Source organism: Prionailurus bengalensis, chromosome B1 (genome assembly GCF_016509475.1).
Source record: "Prionailurus bengalensis isolate Pbe53 chromosome B1, Fcat_Pben_1.1_paternal_pri, whole genome shotgun sequence".
In the NCBI taxonomy this organism is placed as follows: Eukaryota; Metazoa; Chordata; class Mammalia; order Carnivora; family Felidae; genus Prionailurus; species Prionailurus bengalensis.
The window spans coordinates 21,331,785-21,347,676 of record NC_057344.1 but is presented as its reverse complement, the minus strand read 5'-3'; the positions used below and the strand labels follow the sequence as shown (position 1 = coordinate 21,347,676).

At 38.2% G+C, this 15,892-nt stretch overlaps 1 protein-coding gene across 2 annotated transcripts in view; it reads left to right on the top strand.

Moving 5' to 3' along the window:
- The window catches only part of ZDHHC2 (zinc finger DHHC-type palmitoyltransferase 2), a 70,230-nt gene that overhangs the window by 21,628 nt on the left and 32,710 nt on the right, over window positions 1-15,892 (top strand). For both annotated transcript variants that reach the window (XM_043560151.1, XM_043560160.1), the window contains exons 2-4: window positions 2,118-2,144; window positions 3,233-3,327; window positions 14,020-14,140. In XM_043560151.1, coding sequence (XP_043416086.1) covers window positions 2,118-2,144; window positions 3,233-3,327; window positions 14,020-14,140 — 243 coding nt within the window. The remainder of the gene's footprint in view (window positions 1-2,117; window positions 2,145-3,232; window positions 3,328-14,019; window positions 14,141-15,892) is intronic.

Here is a 15,892-nt window from a genome sequence, read left to right as displayed (position 1 = left end):
AAGTTGGACGCTTAACCGACCGAGCCACCCAGGCGCCCCTACCCAAGAGTTTTTTTTAAAGATAATACTGCAACGGAAAGTCTCACTCTTAGTAATTCTGAACTGATAACTGACCACTCAGCCTTTTCTCGGACGCCTCATTCCATTTCTTAGAGGAATGAGTAATGAGGGAGGGGAGCGCTAGGAGGACAGGGCATCTGGAAACCAGAACTGGTGACCCAGTCCGCCAGCCTTGCGGTGTCTAGGCTGGTTCCAGACTCCAAGATGGAATCCTTGAAGGCCATCATTGTGCTCGCGGCAAACAGGAACATCTTTGATAACTCGGATGATGATTTACCATCCTCACTTGCCCTCTTCCTGTACGCCATCAGTGCCAAGAAGGTGTGGGGATTCCTTAGGCTTTTTCAACAAGTCAGAGTCCTTGTTGCCTAGTTGTACCACAGTTAGTTGGCGAAGAGGTTTAAATTCCCAGGGATATTGGAAAGTTAGAAATCTCTAAAGCAAAATATTACCACTGTAGGGTACAGACCAGAAAATAATTAGGCTAATGCAAGATGAAATTAGGCAAATAAACTTTTGAAGTGAAAATTAAAATTGTGACCCATAGTGATAATATTGAAGGTGTTCGCATGGTCCCCATCTTGTCTGCCTGTCCCATTCTGGGCATTAGAAATGTTAAAGGAGGGGCACCTCAGTGGCTCAGGTGGTTAAGCATCTGACTCTTGATTTCGGCCCAAATCATGATCTCACACTTGGTGAGATCAAGCCTTGCATTGGCTCTGTGCTGTCACCACAGATCCTGCTTGGGATTCTCTCTCTCCCTGTCTCTCTGCCCCTCCCCTGCTCACATGCGTGTGTTCTCTCTCTCTGTCTCTCAAAATAAATTTTAAAAAACATTAAAAAAATGTTAAAGGAAATTGAGAATCAAAGAAGTACTGTATTTAAAGGAGCCACATCAAGGTTGGCGAGAGATCTGGAAGTCATGTAATATTTGGACTAAAAGAGAAAATTTCATGGAGACTCAATAACTTTAAATACGTGAAGGTCTGTCATTTAGATTTTCTGTTTAATGCTACATGTTAGAAGCCTGGATACCATAGGAAGAAGCCACAAAGAGACTAATTTCAGCACACTATAATGCTGTAATCATTCTTTAGAGCAGTCCAATAATGGAATGGACTTACTCCAAAACCATGGGCTCCTGCTGCCTCTAGAAACCCTGAACTAACATTCAGTAGCTCTCTTGGGAAGGATGTTTGTTGGATCAGATGATCTTAAAAATCTTTCACAACATTACACTCTGGTTCCAGTGCTTCTTAAGGCAATGAAATTAAATTCTAGGAAATATCAAATCTTTGCTGGCTACAACTTCCAACTTTGAGATAGGCCAAAACCTCCAAAATGGACTTTAGTAAAAATGGAGGAAGACCAAATGGGAAACAAAACAAGCACACAATATAGGAGGTAAGACAAGTGCCCGGGTTATTTCTAGATACTGTTTCTTGTCCCAGCTCATTTCAGCTAAACGGTCCCTAATCTAGTGACCTCATCTACCTTGGGGTATTTGTAAGCCCCTCAAAAATGACAGTCTCTCAGGCACATTACCTGCATCTCTCATTGTACACTAGGGAGCCATTAGCCATTGGGCATAACAATTTGCACTTCTAGAAATTTGACTAGAGCGTGTGCCATGGATCCAACATTTTAGTCTTCCTGGAGAGTTATCTGAAGGCAGTTGCCAACTTGTAAAGAACAATACATGCCTCTGAAAATGTCTTCACATGGAGAACACTGCTTTTATCTGAACCCTGATTCGGGAGGAAGGCTAAGAAAGTAATTGATATAGGAATAAGACCCACAAGGAGACGCCTGATGGGTTGTTTTCTGTGTGGCGTCAGGGCTAAAATACCAACAATACCAGCCTTCCTTCTCCACCCTGTCCCCCAGCAGTAGTCACCTCTCCTCTAAATAAAATTGAACAAATATTTAACGATGTTGGTTTGAAGGGGAGCCAAATTATTAACCTACTCAAGTGACCTATGTCTCCGTCAGGCTCTGTTGTTTGCCGTAAATGTCGTAATCTATTACTCATCTCTGTTTTCTGCTTATTTCTATAGTGTCCATGGAAAACGTTGGAGAACAAGGTAAGATATGTCTTTTTATTGTTTTAGATGTGAAATTGTAAAAGTAGTTTTTTAAAAATAGTATTCCTGTAGAGTTGGTTGGAATTAATAAATTATACTTTGAGAATGTGGAGCCATGGTGGGGTTAAAGACTTCTCTCAGTCCCCAGACTGAACTCTGTTAGACATTTGGCAAAGACCTCTCCCTTGAAATGGTAGCTATTGTGCCAAAGATTCTTGGTGGCTTCAAAATACAGGAATATCAACAGTCTCCTGTTTCAACTCAGAGTATTACCCCATTCCTGAGTCATCCATATAGTTCATGGAAAATATCATTAGCTGCAGCCATTTCACACTGATTTAAGTGCCTCATTGGATTACTGAATTTTTAAATGATTCTATGCATATCATCATGCTTTAAGAAATTGTCATACAGTTTAAAATACCAAGCATGCTGTATTTTAAACTAACATTTTATTCAACTGTATCTTATAGAATTTATTTATATATTAGTGTATTTTCCAGAATTGTTCATTATCACCATATACAGAATATTTTGTGCTTGCCTAATACAGTATTTCACAACTAAAACACCATACAAAGTGTGTTTATATACATTGCTTGAACAAAGTATACTTTTCTTAAAAGTTGTCCCATGTGATAAACAAGACACTTGAACTCCTGTTGGAGGAAATCTCTCTTTGTCCAGATGGTCTGTTTAAATATATAGTTATTAGAACAATCGGTGCCAACAGATTTGACTACATCTAAGCCAAATTAGCAAATACCTCCTCAAATAGGAACTGGTTTTGCTATTCTTCGTCCGTGAAGTTCTTTAAGCCTGAAGTTTTAACATTTTTTTAATGCTGTTTTTATTATTTAAAGTTGAAGTCACAGCTGCCTGGCTTTTATAACATAGGAAAGGTCTCTCTAGCCATTTGGCTAATAGATTGGGGGTGTCTACAGATGAGAGCTTTCTAATCATGGGATATGAAATAATTAAGTTATTGAAGAATTTGGTTCATTTAGAACAAGCAGATCTTTTGTGAATACTATGATTTTAATGTGTATTTGCATATTTTAATGATAATTATGTTTTTCTCATTTTAGTTGTGTGCCTGATTGCTTATCATCTACTTTTTGCAATGTTCGTCTGGTCATATTGGAAAACTATCTTTACATTACCAATGAATCCTTCAAAAGAAGTAAGTTAAAATATTAGTGAAGTTATCTTGAAGTTGGAAATCAATAATACTGATGTCTGAAGAATGAACTTTACGTCTTTTTGTTAATGTTGCACTTAGTGAGTGTATTGCTTTGTTTACATTAATGTGTCTGTTGGTAAATACTTGAATTTTCACTTTGTAAATATTATTTTTGCACTGGGTTAGTATTATATTTCTGATCCTAATTCTGTGGTGTGTTCCATTTCTACTTAAGAGTCAGACAGCGGGGTGGATGAATGGATGGATAGAGCTGAAGGTGGACATAGCTATATTATAATTATCACACTAACAGTATATTAATTGGCTGTTCGCCGCCAGAAACAGTAATAACAAAATAACAATGTAACTAATCCTCTCTATATTCAAAGTCTGTAGCCAGTCCACAGCTTATTGTGTGTCCTCCGTTTCCAACATCACCTCTTGGCCTAAGATGGGTGCTCCAGTTCTAGCCATCATGTCTACCTTCCAGAGAGCAGGTCAAAGAAAGTAGGATAGAGGAGTAGAAGTAAGTGTCCTTCCCTTTAAGGATGCTTTCTGGAAGTTGCGATGCCATTTCCACTTAGTTAAGAACTTAGTTATATGGCCACATTTACTTGCAAAGAAGGTTAGGAATCTAGTCTTTATTCTCAGTGGCCATGTTAACCATATTAACCATGTCAGAAGAAGGAAATTGTGGACATTGGGGGAAAAATAGCAGTCTCAGCCACAGAAGATTTTAAGTAGAGTGATAGGGTCAAATTTATATTGTGAAAAGATCATTCTGACTAAATATTTGTTTCTAAGTCTTTCACCTTGGTTAAAAGTTGGGCGCAGAGGACTATGTCTTACTTATTTCTATACCATTGGCACTTAGTCAGTACATGTTTGTTGAACTGAAATAAACTTTGTTCCGGCAATAATGTTGTGGTTTTAGTTGGCCAGGTTAAAAAAAAAAAAAAAAAAAAAAAAGATAGGTCTAGGCATTGTTGCAAATTGTTCCCGGAAGTAATCTGTTTGAAATGCAACTGTGGTCAGAAGGCTGGTAAAAATGCTGTATGACCTGGAAAAGGATATTAAAAATAAAACCACAGGTATTTGCACAGAATTAATGGTATGGTTGGCCTAAAATGCTGTACATACAGCCTTTTTTTTCTTCTACTCTCTACCTATTTTTGTTTCCTACCCCTTTTTCCTTCCCCCTGCCATGTTTGCTTCTTTCCTATTAGCTCTCTTACTGCCCTCCTGGCCTTAGTTGTAGGTTTGAAGGAGAATGCTGACTCCTGTCCTGGATGATCTTATCCTTTCTGGTTCTTTATCTATAACCTCTGTATTGACAATTCCCAAATCTCTTTCCGGCTCTGACCTCTCCTGTTGCAAACTTACATATCTCCCTGCCAAACATGGCTCCTTAATCCACTGACACTTCAAATGCAGCACATCAAAAGCTGAAGTCACCCCCTTCTCCCTTCCCAGACCATGACTCATCTGTTTCTTTTACTGGTTAATGCCACTGCCATCCAGCTCAGCCTTCCAACTCTCCACCTTTCTGGAAGCTTGGCAGCCTTGCCAGAGTTCTCTGGCTTCCTTGGCCCTCCCTCAATATCTAAATCCTGCTGATGTTTTTACTTCCTAATTTTTCTTTTTTGGTTCCAACCCCTTTTTCTTTTCTTTGTTTCTCTTATGTTCTTTCTTTCTTTCTTTCTTTCTTTCTTTCTTTCTTTCTTTCTTTCTTTCTTTCTTTCTTTCTATCATTACCCTAATTCAGGATCTCAATCATCTCTTTTGTTTGAGACATTGCAGTCTCCTATAGGGTTTCACTGTTTACATTCTTGCCTACACTCCCTTCCCAGAGCGCTGTAAAAATCCATCCTTCACCCTGAAGCTGGAGGTCTAAAATCAACTTTAACTCTTCGATTCTATGTCTTCTATGTATTCAGTTACTCTACGTGTCCCACAGGCCAGAGGCCAGTCTCCCTCGTTTGGCAACACATGAGTCTTGTCTAAATTTCTGGCTTCCCACTTTATATTCTAGTGGTTTTTAATTACATGTATTTTCCTGTATATACCATGCCATTATTTTCTTTCCAGAATATTTTTACTTACTTTCTCATCCAAATAATTCCATTTTTATTCATGGTGGCATTTCCATCTTGGTCTCCATTGCTGATTTCTCATTATCTCCTGAACTTTAAAGCATTGGATTGTTCCAGAGATCAATCCCTGGACTTCTCTTATTTATCTACATTATGACTTTATGTATCATCTCATTGCAACAGCTTTCAAATTAATATTTTCTGTCTCTCCCTCTCTCTCTCAAGAATAAATAAATACTAAAAAAAAAAAAAAAAAAAAAAAACCAATATCCTTAGCCTGGTCCTTTCTTCTGGATTCCAGACTCATTTCCAGCTATGTATTTGGCATCTAATAGAAATTTTAAATTCGAAGTACCTGGAATCAAACTTCTGATTTCCCACCCACTCTCTGAATCTTCCTGTTCTTAAAGTTTTCCCAGCTCAGTAATGGCAATTCCATTTAAACCCCTGGGAGGCATCCGCGGCAACTCCTCTGCTCTCAGACCCCTCGTCCTGTCCTGTTGAGCAGAGTCTGTAAGCATACCCTCAAAGCACGCACCTCAGGAGCTCATTCCCCGCCCCCCCTCCCCAACCGCTACTTTCACCCCTGGTCCCCACCACCAACATCCCATGCCTGTATGTTGCAGTAACCCTTCAACCAGTTTCCTTTTTCTGTATATTTTCATCAAGTATCCCCAGTGATCCTTTCAAAATAGAAAGCAGATCATATCATTCTTCTGCTTAGCACATCCCTTTGATACTCACAGTAAAAACACTCACAGTAAAAACACAATTCTCTACTGTAGTTTAAAAGGCTGCGCAAGGTCTGGCCCCACACCACCTCTCTCACCTTCTTCAGTGCTGCCTTAGTCACATTAGTTTCCTTGCATATTGTTCCATCAATATGCTAAGCATGTTTTTTCCCTCAGGGGTCTCAAAACCTGATTATTTTCTCTTGACCTGGAACATTCTTCCCACAGATAACTGTGTGACCAAGTCCCTTACTTACTTCGTCTCTCCTCCAGTGATACCTTATCTTTGAGGCTTTCCATGATCACTCTGTATAAAATGGGCAAACTATTCCTGGAATGCCCTATAACCCTTAACCTTGATATATTTGTCTCCGTAGCATATCATTCTGTAACTCGTTCCATATTCATTTTATATCATTCCTAGAACGTAAGCTCTGCAACGGCATGAACTTTATCTGTTTTGTTCACTGACCCATCCCCAATACCTAGAGCAGTGTCTGACCCATTAAAGGTATTCAATAAATATTTGCTAAATGATTTGATATAGACAAGTAGTTGTGTGTAGAGATGCAGGTTGTGTTTATAGCCTTGGTGGAAGTTGAAGTACCTTCTAATTTCTCCCTAAAATTATATGTGAGATTGGGGCACCTGGGTGGCTTAGTCAGTTAAGCGTCCGACTTCAGCTCAGGTCATGATCTCACAGTTCGTGGGTTCGAGCTCCGTGTCAGGCTCTCTGCTGACAGCTCAGAGCCTGGAGTCTGTTTCAGATTCTGTGTCTCCCTCTCTCTCTGCCCCTCCCCTGCTCATGCTCTGTCTGTCTCAAAAAGGAATAAACATTAAAAAAAATTACATGCGAGATCATCAGCTAAGAATGAGAGGGAGGTAGGTTAATTGAGGTGTGGGAAAGCAGAGGTTTGAAATAGTGGTTGGAGAGAGTGAGGAAAATAAAATGATGAAACACGGAAGAAATGTCACAGTATTAAAAAAATAAATAAAATAAAATAAAATAAAATAAAATAAAATAAAATAAAATAAGGGGTGGCTGAGTGGCTCAGTCAGTTAAGCATCTGACTTCAGCTCAGGTCATGATCTCACGGTTTGTGAGTTCGAGCCCCACGTTGGGCTCTGCGCTGACAGCTCAGAGCCTGGAGCCTGCTTCGGATTCTGTGTGTGTCTCTCTCTCTATCCCTCCCTGACTAGTGCTCTGTCTTTCTCTGTCTATCAAAAATAAATAAAGGTAAAAAAATTTATAAAAAAAAGAAAAGAAATGTCACAGTATTGAAGGAGCAGTCGAGATTGAGGACAGTGAATTTACAGCTGTCCCACAATTTGTTGGATGATTTTTCCACAAAAAAAAAATACACTTTATTCGAGTCCTACAACTGTGTGACATAGATACTATTTATTACCATTTTACAAATGGAGCAGTAGGTTCTGAACATTAGCTAATTACTCCAGGGCATCAAGAACTAGCATGTGACAGAGCTAACATTCAGAGCAAATTTCCCCTTTTTCTTTCTTTCTTTTTTTTTTTTTTTTTAATATTTTTAACGTCTGTTTATTTTTGAGAGAGAGTGACAGAGACAGAATGTGAGCAAGGGAGGGGCAGAGAGAGAGGGAGACCCAGAATCCGAAGCAGGCTCCGGGCTCTGAGCTGCCATCAGAGAGCCTGACGCAGGGTGGGGCTTGAACTCAGGAACCGTGAGATCAGGACCTGAGCTGAAGTCAGAGGCTCAACTGCTCAATCCACTGAGCCACCCAGGCGCCCCTAAAGCCAAGTTCTTCTGACCATCAAGCCCACACTCTTGGCAGTATACCACGCTCTAGCACGGAGAGTGGACACCACAGTGGGTGGGTATAGCCAGGGTATCGCTTGGCACATGGAGAAAAAATAGCAGCACTTCCATTTACATATTATTCTTTTAATGTTTCCTTTTTTTTAAGTTACAATAGAAGGCATAGAAATATATATAAAGTATAAAATATATGTAAATGCATATAAAGTTTCACATATAAGGTTTCATATATAATATATTTATTAGCTAATACAAATCAAAATGCATGTCAGTCACAAATTATTGTTTTACTGATGGGTCCATGATCAGAAGGGGTTGGAGACCACTGTTTTATGAAAGAAAGAGCCCTCGCTTGCTGGCAAAGAATCTTGAGTTATTCCATTAATAAAGTGGAAGATCTCGCCGTAATCTTTTAACTGATCAGCAGCCAGAGACCCTCCCACTTGTAAAATGAGGGGTCCTCGGCTTAAATTGACAATAGGGTGCTCTCAGCTGCTAAAAATCTTTGAAAAAATGGGACTAAAATAGCAGGGGAAGAGGTAATAAGAAAATCATGTTAATATTTTCTTGTTACTTTTGAGAGAATCAGGAGAAATCTGGAACTAAAATTTACCTTTTTATATAACAGGATTGTTAAATTTCTAATCATTTTTCAATTTATAAGATTTTCTCCCATAAAAGTAAGAAAACCATACATTGTGAAAATGGAGACTGGACAAAAAGAGAAGGGAAAAAAATCATGCTAATCTACCCAATTTACAGGCTGAATTTCCTTCGAGTTATTTTTCCTACTTCTATTCAGCGTGCACAGATTCCAGTTTTTCCCCCCACATAATTGTCCATCATTGGTTTATTGTGATTTTTAATCATGGCATAATATTCTCACTGAAATGTGTAAAAGTTTACTCTGTCACATCCCAGCTTGGAATTTTAGGCTGATCCCAACTTTTCATATTATAAAATAATTTTGTTAACATGGTTACCCATATTGTGTATACACGTTTTACCTATATTTTGCATTATTTCCTTAATATAAATTCTCAAAAGTCACATGCCTAGACCAAGGGAATTTAAGTCACTTGCCACATTGTTTGAAAAAAGAATGGTAGCCACGTAAAGTGCCACCAGTTCAATCAGACCTTTGGCATTGCCTGTTGTCATTGAGAAAGCTATTCGTCGTCAATTAAATTCTATGTTTCAATTTGTACATTTTAGATACTGGTGAGATTACACATTCATTTTTGTCCTAAGTGAAAAATAGCTAGCAAGAAAGGAAATGCATTCCATGAGTTTTCTATTGGTTATTAGATTTCACATTTTTTCTTAATTTGTATATCCTTTAAAAATCATACTCTTCTTTAACCTGGACTGTGGTATTCTGGATGGGATCCTGAAACAGAAAAAGATATTCAGTAAAACCTAAGGAAATCTGAATAAACTATAGGCTTAAGTTAATAATGTATCAGTATCGATTCATTGATGTACTAATATATGATGTTAATGATGTGGACAATTGGGTGAGAAGCTACATGGGAACTGTATCATATTTTCTCAAATTTTCTATAAATCTAAAATGTTTTAAAATGGATAAAACTATTTAAACCAAACAAAACAGCGTGCATTAACTGGTCAGAGGGCTGCCATACCCTTCAGGCTGGTGGCAGGTCAGCGATGTTATCTGTTCCACCCCAGGAGATCTTCATTCCATCAGCTCTCAACAAACGTCATCTTTCTTCAAATCTGCGACACACCTGTGCACGTACAAGTGTTCTGGGGGAGGGGCACCTGGCTGGCTCAGTGGGAACAGCATGTGACTCTTGATCTCTGGGTTGTGAGTTTGAGCCCCACGTTGGGTTTAGAGATTACTTAAAAATAAAATCTAAAAAATAAAAAGTGTTCTAGGGGAAAGGACTGTGTATTTGGTGCATTCCAAAGTAGAATTAGATATTTTGAATCCATATGACACGAGTAAGAATTCTGCCAACCTGCATTTGGTTTTCTGGACCTGATGCAATGTGTTGTTTACTTATTAATAAAAGCATTAAACATACTAAAGAGTCTTTCAGTTCTGTCACTGACTGGAATTTTCCTCTAAGGTAAAAAGGATCCAGAGAACTCCATAAGAAAATGTGGTAAAATGTTGATGGGTTAATCCTTTTGACTATTATTAAGTCTTTACTAAACTGATTTTCACTGCTAGGTTTTTAAATTAATTTTAGAAACACAGAAGGGAGATATATCTGCCTAAATGGTGGGATTCTGAGAATGGAATGTTGGGGACTGAGATATAAAATAAGTTTTTTCTGGAGCACCTGGGTGGCTCAGTCAGTTAAGCATCTGACTTCGGCTCAGGTCATGATCTTGCCATTCCTGAGTTCAAGCCCCGTGTTGGGCTCTGTGCTGACAGCTCAGAACCTGGAGCCTGTTTCAGATTCGGTGTCTCCCTCTCTCTCCCTGCCCCTCCCCCACTCACGCTCTGTCCCTTTCTCTCTCAAAAATAAATAAAAACAATTCTTAAAAATTAAAAAAAAATAAAACAAGTTTTTCCTTGATAGTCAGTGATCTGACCCAGGCCTACTGATACGTGTTCCTTTGTCCATTTCACAATCCTAAGAGAATGCTGAATCTGTGCTAGGACTTGATCCCTGCCCGTGTGGGATTACATGTTTGTGGGAGAGTTAGACAAAGGACCAATGAACAAACAAAATAATTTTTTTTTTTTAAATTTTTTTTTTCAACGTTTATTTATTTTTGGGACAGAGAGAGACAGAGCATGAACGGGGGAGGGGCAGAGAGAGAGGGAGACACAGAATCGGAAACAGGCTCCAGGCTCCGAGCCATCAGCCCAGAGCCTGACGCGGGGCTCGAACTCACGGACCGCGAGATCGTGACCTGGCTGAAGTCGGACGCTTAACCGACTGCGCCACCCAGGCGCCCCTGAACAAAATAATTTTAAATTGTGGTGCATAATACAAAGAAGGAATGTATGGACCTAGGGAAGAGTATGACAGGGGGAAGGGACAGAATTTTCAGGGTACCTACCCTAGTAAAGGAATCTTGGAAGTTCTTTGAGAAGATGGCATTTAAGCTAAAATCTGCAAAGTGAGAAGGAGCCATCTATACAGTGCGAGGATTAGCATTCTAGAGAGAGGAATCTGCATGTGCAAAGTTAATAGACACTTTTACAATGACCCTTTCTTTTTCTTGACTGTTACAGCATTATGACCTCATTGAATGTTATACCCTTTATACCAATTAAATGTTTCCAAACAAGATACGTAGTTCTATTGAGACCATTTTCCTTTAGGTCCTTATTTTTCTTTTCTTTGAAAACAATGAACAGGACATTTTAAATGTTAAGAGAATATCAACGGGTGCATGATGCACACTGTTGAACCATTAAATAAAAATATTGGAATTATTAAATAAGTCAGAAAATCTGGCAAATCCCCTGATAAACCAATACAACCGCATATGATGGATCAGTAAACAATTTGAGTTTTTCTTTGTCAGCTCTTAGATTTAAATACGACCTGAAGAGTTACAATATTCTCATTGTATCAGCCTTCTATCAAAGTTCTTTTTTAGAGTAACTTTGAAATGATGGAATGAATTCTAGGAATCTATTATCCAATTGGGAGATAGTCGTCTACCTCCTGGAAATGTGGTTCCCGGACTTTTTTTGATTCCAAGATATTTAATCTGCTGTTTCTCCTGCCCCAGCCTCTGGGATCAGTCTGCAGCATCCTTCTTTGCCAGGCTGGAAATGACACTGCTCACGGCCACTCACCACCCTCATTTATATATTCAACCAATCAGAATACTTGTGTGAATATGTTTCAGGTTTTTAAACTAAGATTTAAGGTAGCAAGCAAGTGGAGAGCAACTGATAGAAAGAACACACTATGCCTTCACAAATGTGACCTTCATTTATTTGTTATTTGTATTCATTTGAGAAAGGACTGGTTGAAATGTAATTTGAAAAACTATGAAATGAATTGAGAGGTAAGTAAATGCTGTGAATTTATATCAGGAGGAATATTTAACATAGAGAATACTTTTTTAAATTACCTTAGAGACTCTTAAAGACCTAACTATAACCTATCTACTAATTTAATGCCAGTAAATTTAATATGCTAATTTAGAATAATTTGTATTATGTACATTTCTACTTTTAGAAAACTTCTGTTTAGTTTCTTTACCTTAATGGGGCTGAAATTTTACAGTTATATTTAACTATGTGTCATGCATATGGGAATCTTATGGTACCTTAAAACTTATTTACATTTTTTCTTTTAATGTGTATTCATTTTTTGAGAGAGAGGAAGACAGAGAATGAGCAGGAGAGGGGCAGAGAATCTAAAGCAGGCTCCAGGCTCTGAGCCATCAGCACCAGAGCCTGATGCGGGGCTCAAACTCACAAACCATGAGATCATGACCTGAGCTGAAGTCTGACTGAACCGACTGAGCCATCCAGGTGCCCCAAAACTTATTTACATTTGGAAGCTGGAGATTTATTTTTCTTTTTAAAATAACCTCGTTAGAATTGTCAACCTCTAAACAAATACTTTTATTTCTCCAAAGACGAAGAATTAGGCTCAAATATCATCACCTCATTTTCAACAAATTGTTTTTCTTTCCTTCATTGACCTACTTAGATTACTTTTAAAACTTAAAAAAAAAAATTAAAAAACATGGCCTACATACAGAAAAAGCATTTGTAATGCATAGTTTAAAGAATAATAAGGGGCGCCTGGGTGGCTCATTTGGTTGAGCATCTGACTCTTGATTTCGGCTCAGGTCATGATCCCAGGCTAATGGGACTGAACCCCACATCAGGTTGTGCACTGAGCGTGGAGCCTGCTGAAGATTCTCTCCCTCCCTCTTCCCCTTCCCTGCTCACACTTGCATATTCTCTCTAATAATAATAACAATAATAATAATAATAATAATAATAACAAAATAAAGAATAGAAAAATGAAAAGACCTAAAAGTCACCCAAGTATCAGAAAAAACATATATTTTCAGCATGTCTTGTGTACTCTTCCGCATTGTATTTCCCTGCATTCCTCAATAAGTAGCTACTATCTTGAAGTGTTGTGTTAATTATTCTCTTGTTTTTCTTTATAATTCATATATATGTGTATGTATATGTGGATAGTGTATAGCTTTCTGGTTTTAAAAACTTTGTATGAATGGAATCATACTATGTGCTATAAAATGATTTGTTGTCCAACAGTATGTTGAGATTCTTTGTTGAGCTGAACACAGAGAGCTGAACACAGCTCAAGTTCATTAATTATGCAGTGCATCATAGGATTCAGTTATGTGGATATATCATACTCCAACTTATTTATCCATTATCCTTTTGATGGACATTTGGGTTGGGTTTAATTTTTTACATTTCAAATGATGATGCTATGAATATCCTTGTACATGTCTCCTAAAACACATTTAAACCTTTATAGACTTCTACAACCGGTTTTGTGTGTGTGTGTGTGTGTGTGTGTGTGTGTGTGATTGGGGTTTTCTTTGTGTGTGTATAGCCCCCAAAAATTTGATTTTTCTCAAATAAGGATTTTTTTAATTGGGTGGGCCAAATTGGCAGTGTAAGAAGTAAAATTAATGATTAGTTCTTTTGAGTGCTAGGAAATTCATGTCATGATTATCCTCAAGTTAAAATTCACTTAGATAAGAAAAAATGCTTGATAGTTTTGTTTCTATTTTTATTCCTAATAATATCCGCTTGAAAAACTTACCCAATGAGCCAAATTTGTTTATTTTGTCACTTCATTTATTAGTATAACTAATGGTGGAGCGGAACTCTATAAGACAATTTTACATACTTTATTCCTCTTGAGTTTCATGAACATCTGAGGAAGTAGGTATTATTATTCCCTTTTTCTAGATGCATCAACTAATGATCCACTAGATTAACAGACATGCCCAGATTCAAACTCTGTTATCACTCTCAGTATATATAATAGATCTGATTAATATTTTATAAATAACTTTTCGGACCAATATGGAATTTCTTGAGAACATGGACTGAAATGTAAATTGTTTCCACAGTTCCATCTCTCTTATGCGGAGAAAGAATTGTTGGAGAGAGAGCCAAGAGGAGAAGCCCATCAGGAAGTTCTTCGGCGAGCAGCCAAAGATCTCCCCATCTATACCAGGACCATGTCTGGAGGTACATGATAATGAGTGCTTTGGCACGATTCTTGTGGTGACCCTCAGCGTATTTATATACTTGAAACTGTCAAACACTCATTGAAATAGATTGTGTTATGTCTTGGGTGGTTATTCAGTCTTTCCTATACGATTCTATAAAACAGACACGTGAGTAACGGTGTGTGGCACAAAGATCTCAAACACATCAGCACGGACCTTACTTCCCTCGTGACTTCTCTAGTCACTTAGTTGGGACTCAGTGGAGATGTTAGAAACTGCTGAAGTACTAATTTGTAGTTGGATTTATTTTTTAAATTTTTTTTAAAAATGTTAATGCTTATTTTTGAGAGAGAGAAAGAGAGAGGGTGAGTGGGAGGGGGGCAGAGAGAGGGAGACACAGAATCTGAAGCAGGCTCCAGGCTCCGAGCTGTCAGCATAGAGCCCAAGGTCATGACCTGAGGTGAAGTCGGACGCTTAATGGACTAAAGATTTTTTTAAATGTTTTTTTATTTAGATGCACATGAGTGGGAAAGGTGCAGAGAGAGAGGGAGAGAGAGAATCCCAAGCAGGCTCTGTGTTGTCAGCTCAGAGCCTGACCCAGAGCTTGAACTCACAAACCACGAGATCATGACCTGAGCCGCTGTAAAGTGTCGGATACTTAACTGACTGAGCCACCCAGGCACCCCTAATTTTTTTTAAGTTTTAATTATAGACTTTTCCTATTATTTAATTTAAGGGAGCAATATCTATAATGAACATAACATTGACAATTTTACATAAATGTAAAGAAGTAATTGTATAAAGTAAATAAAACTTAAGGGGTTGATACAATTTCTTTATATTTAAAATGTATGGTAATTTTCTTTCCTTTTTTTAAATTTTCTTTTCTATTTTTTTAAATGCACATCCAAATTAGTTAGCATATAGTGCAACAATGATCCAGGAGTAGATTCCTTGGTGCCCCTTACCCATTTAGTCCATCCTCCCTCCCACAACCCCTCTAGTAACCCTCAGTTTGCTTTCCATATTTTAGGAGTCTCTTCTGTTTTGTCCCCCTCCCTGTTTTTATATTATTTTTGTTTCCCTTCCCTTGTATTCATCTGTTTTGTCTCTTAAAGTCCTCATATGAGTGAAGTCATGTGATTTTTGTCTTTCTCTAATTTCACTTAGCATAATACCCTCCAGTTCCATCCACGTAGTTGCAAATTTCATTTGTAGTTGCAAGATTTCATTCTTTTTGATTGCCGAGTAATAACTCCATTTATATATACCACATCTTCTTTATCCATTCATCCATCGATGGACATTTGGGCTCTTTCCATACTTTGGCGATTGTTGATAGTGCTGCTATAACAAATGCATTTCAGTTAATAAATCTCATTTACCAGGGTCAGATCTTTTAGGTAGTTTAGTAGCAATCTGATTAAAGAATTGTCTTAAAAATGGACATACATGACTATTGATACTTGCCCACCAAGACTCACCTAGAAATTTTGTGACTTTAGGCCTGTGCCACCCACTTTGGTAGCCACTAGCCCCATATGGCTGTTGAGCACTTAAAATGTGGCAACTCCTGGGGCATCTGGGTGGCTCAATCGGTTAAGCTTCTGACTCTTAATTTCAGGTCAGGTCATGATCTCAGGGTCATGAGATGGAGCCCCGAGTCAGGCTCTGCACTGAGAGCACGGAGCAGCTTGGGATTCTCTCTCTCCCTCTCTCTCTCTCTCTCTGTTCCTCCCCCACTTATGCTCTCTCTCTTTCTCAAAATAAA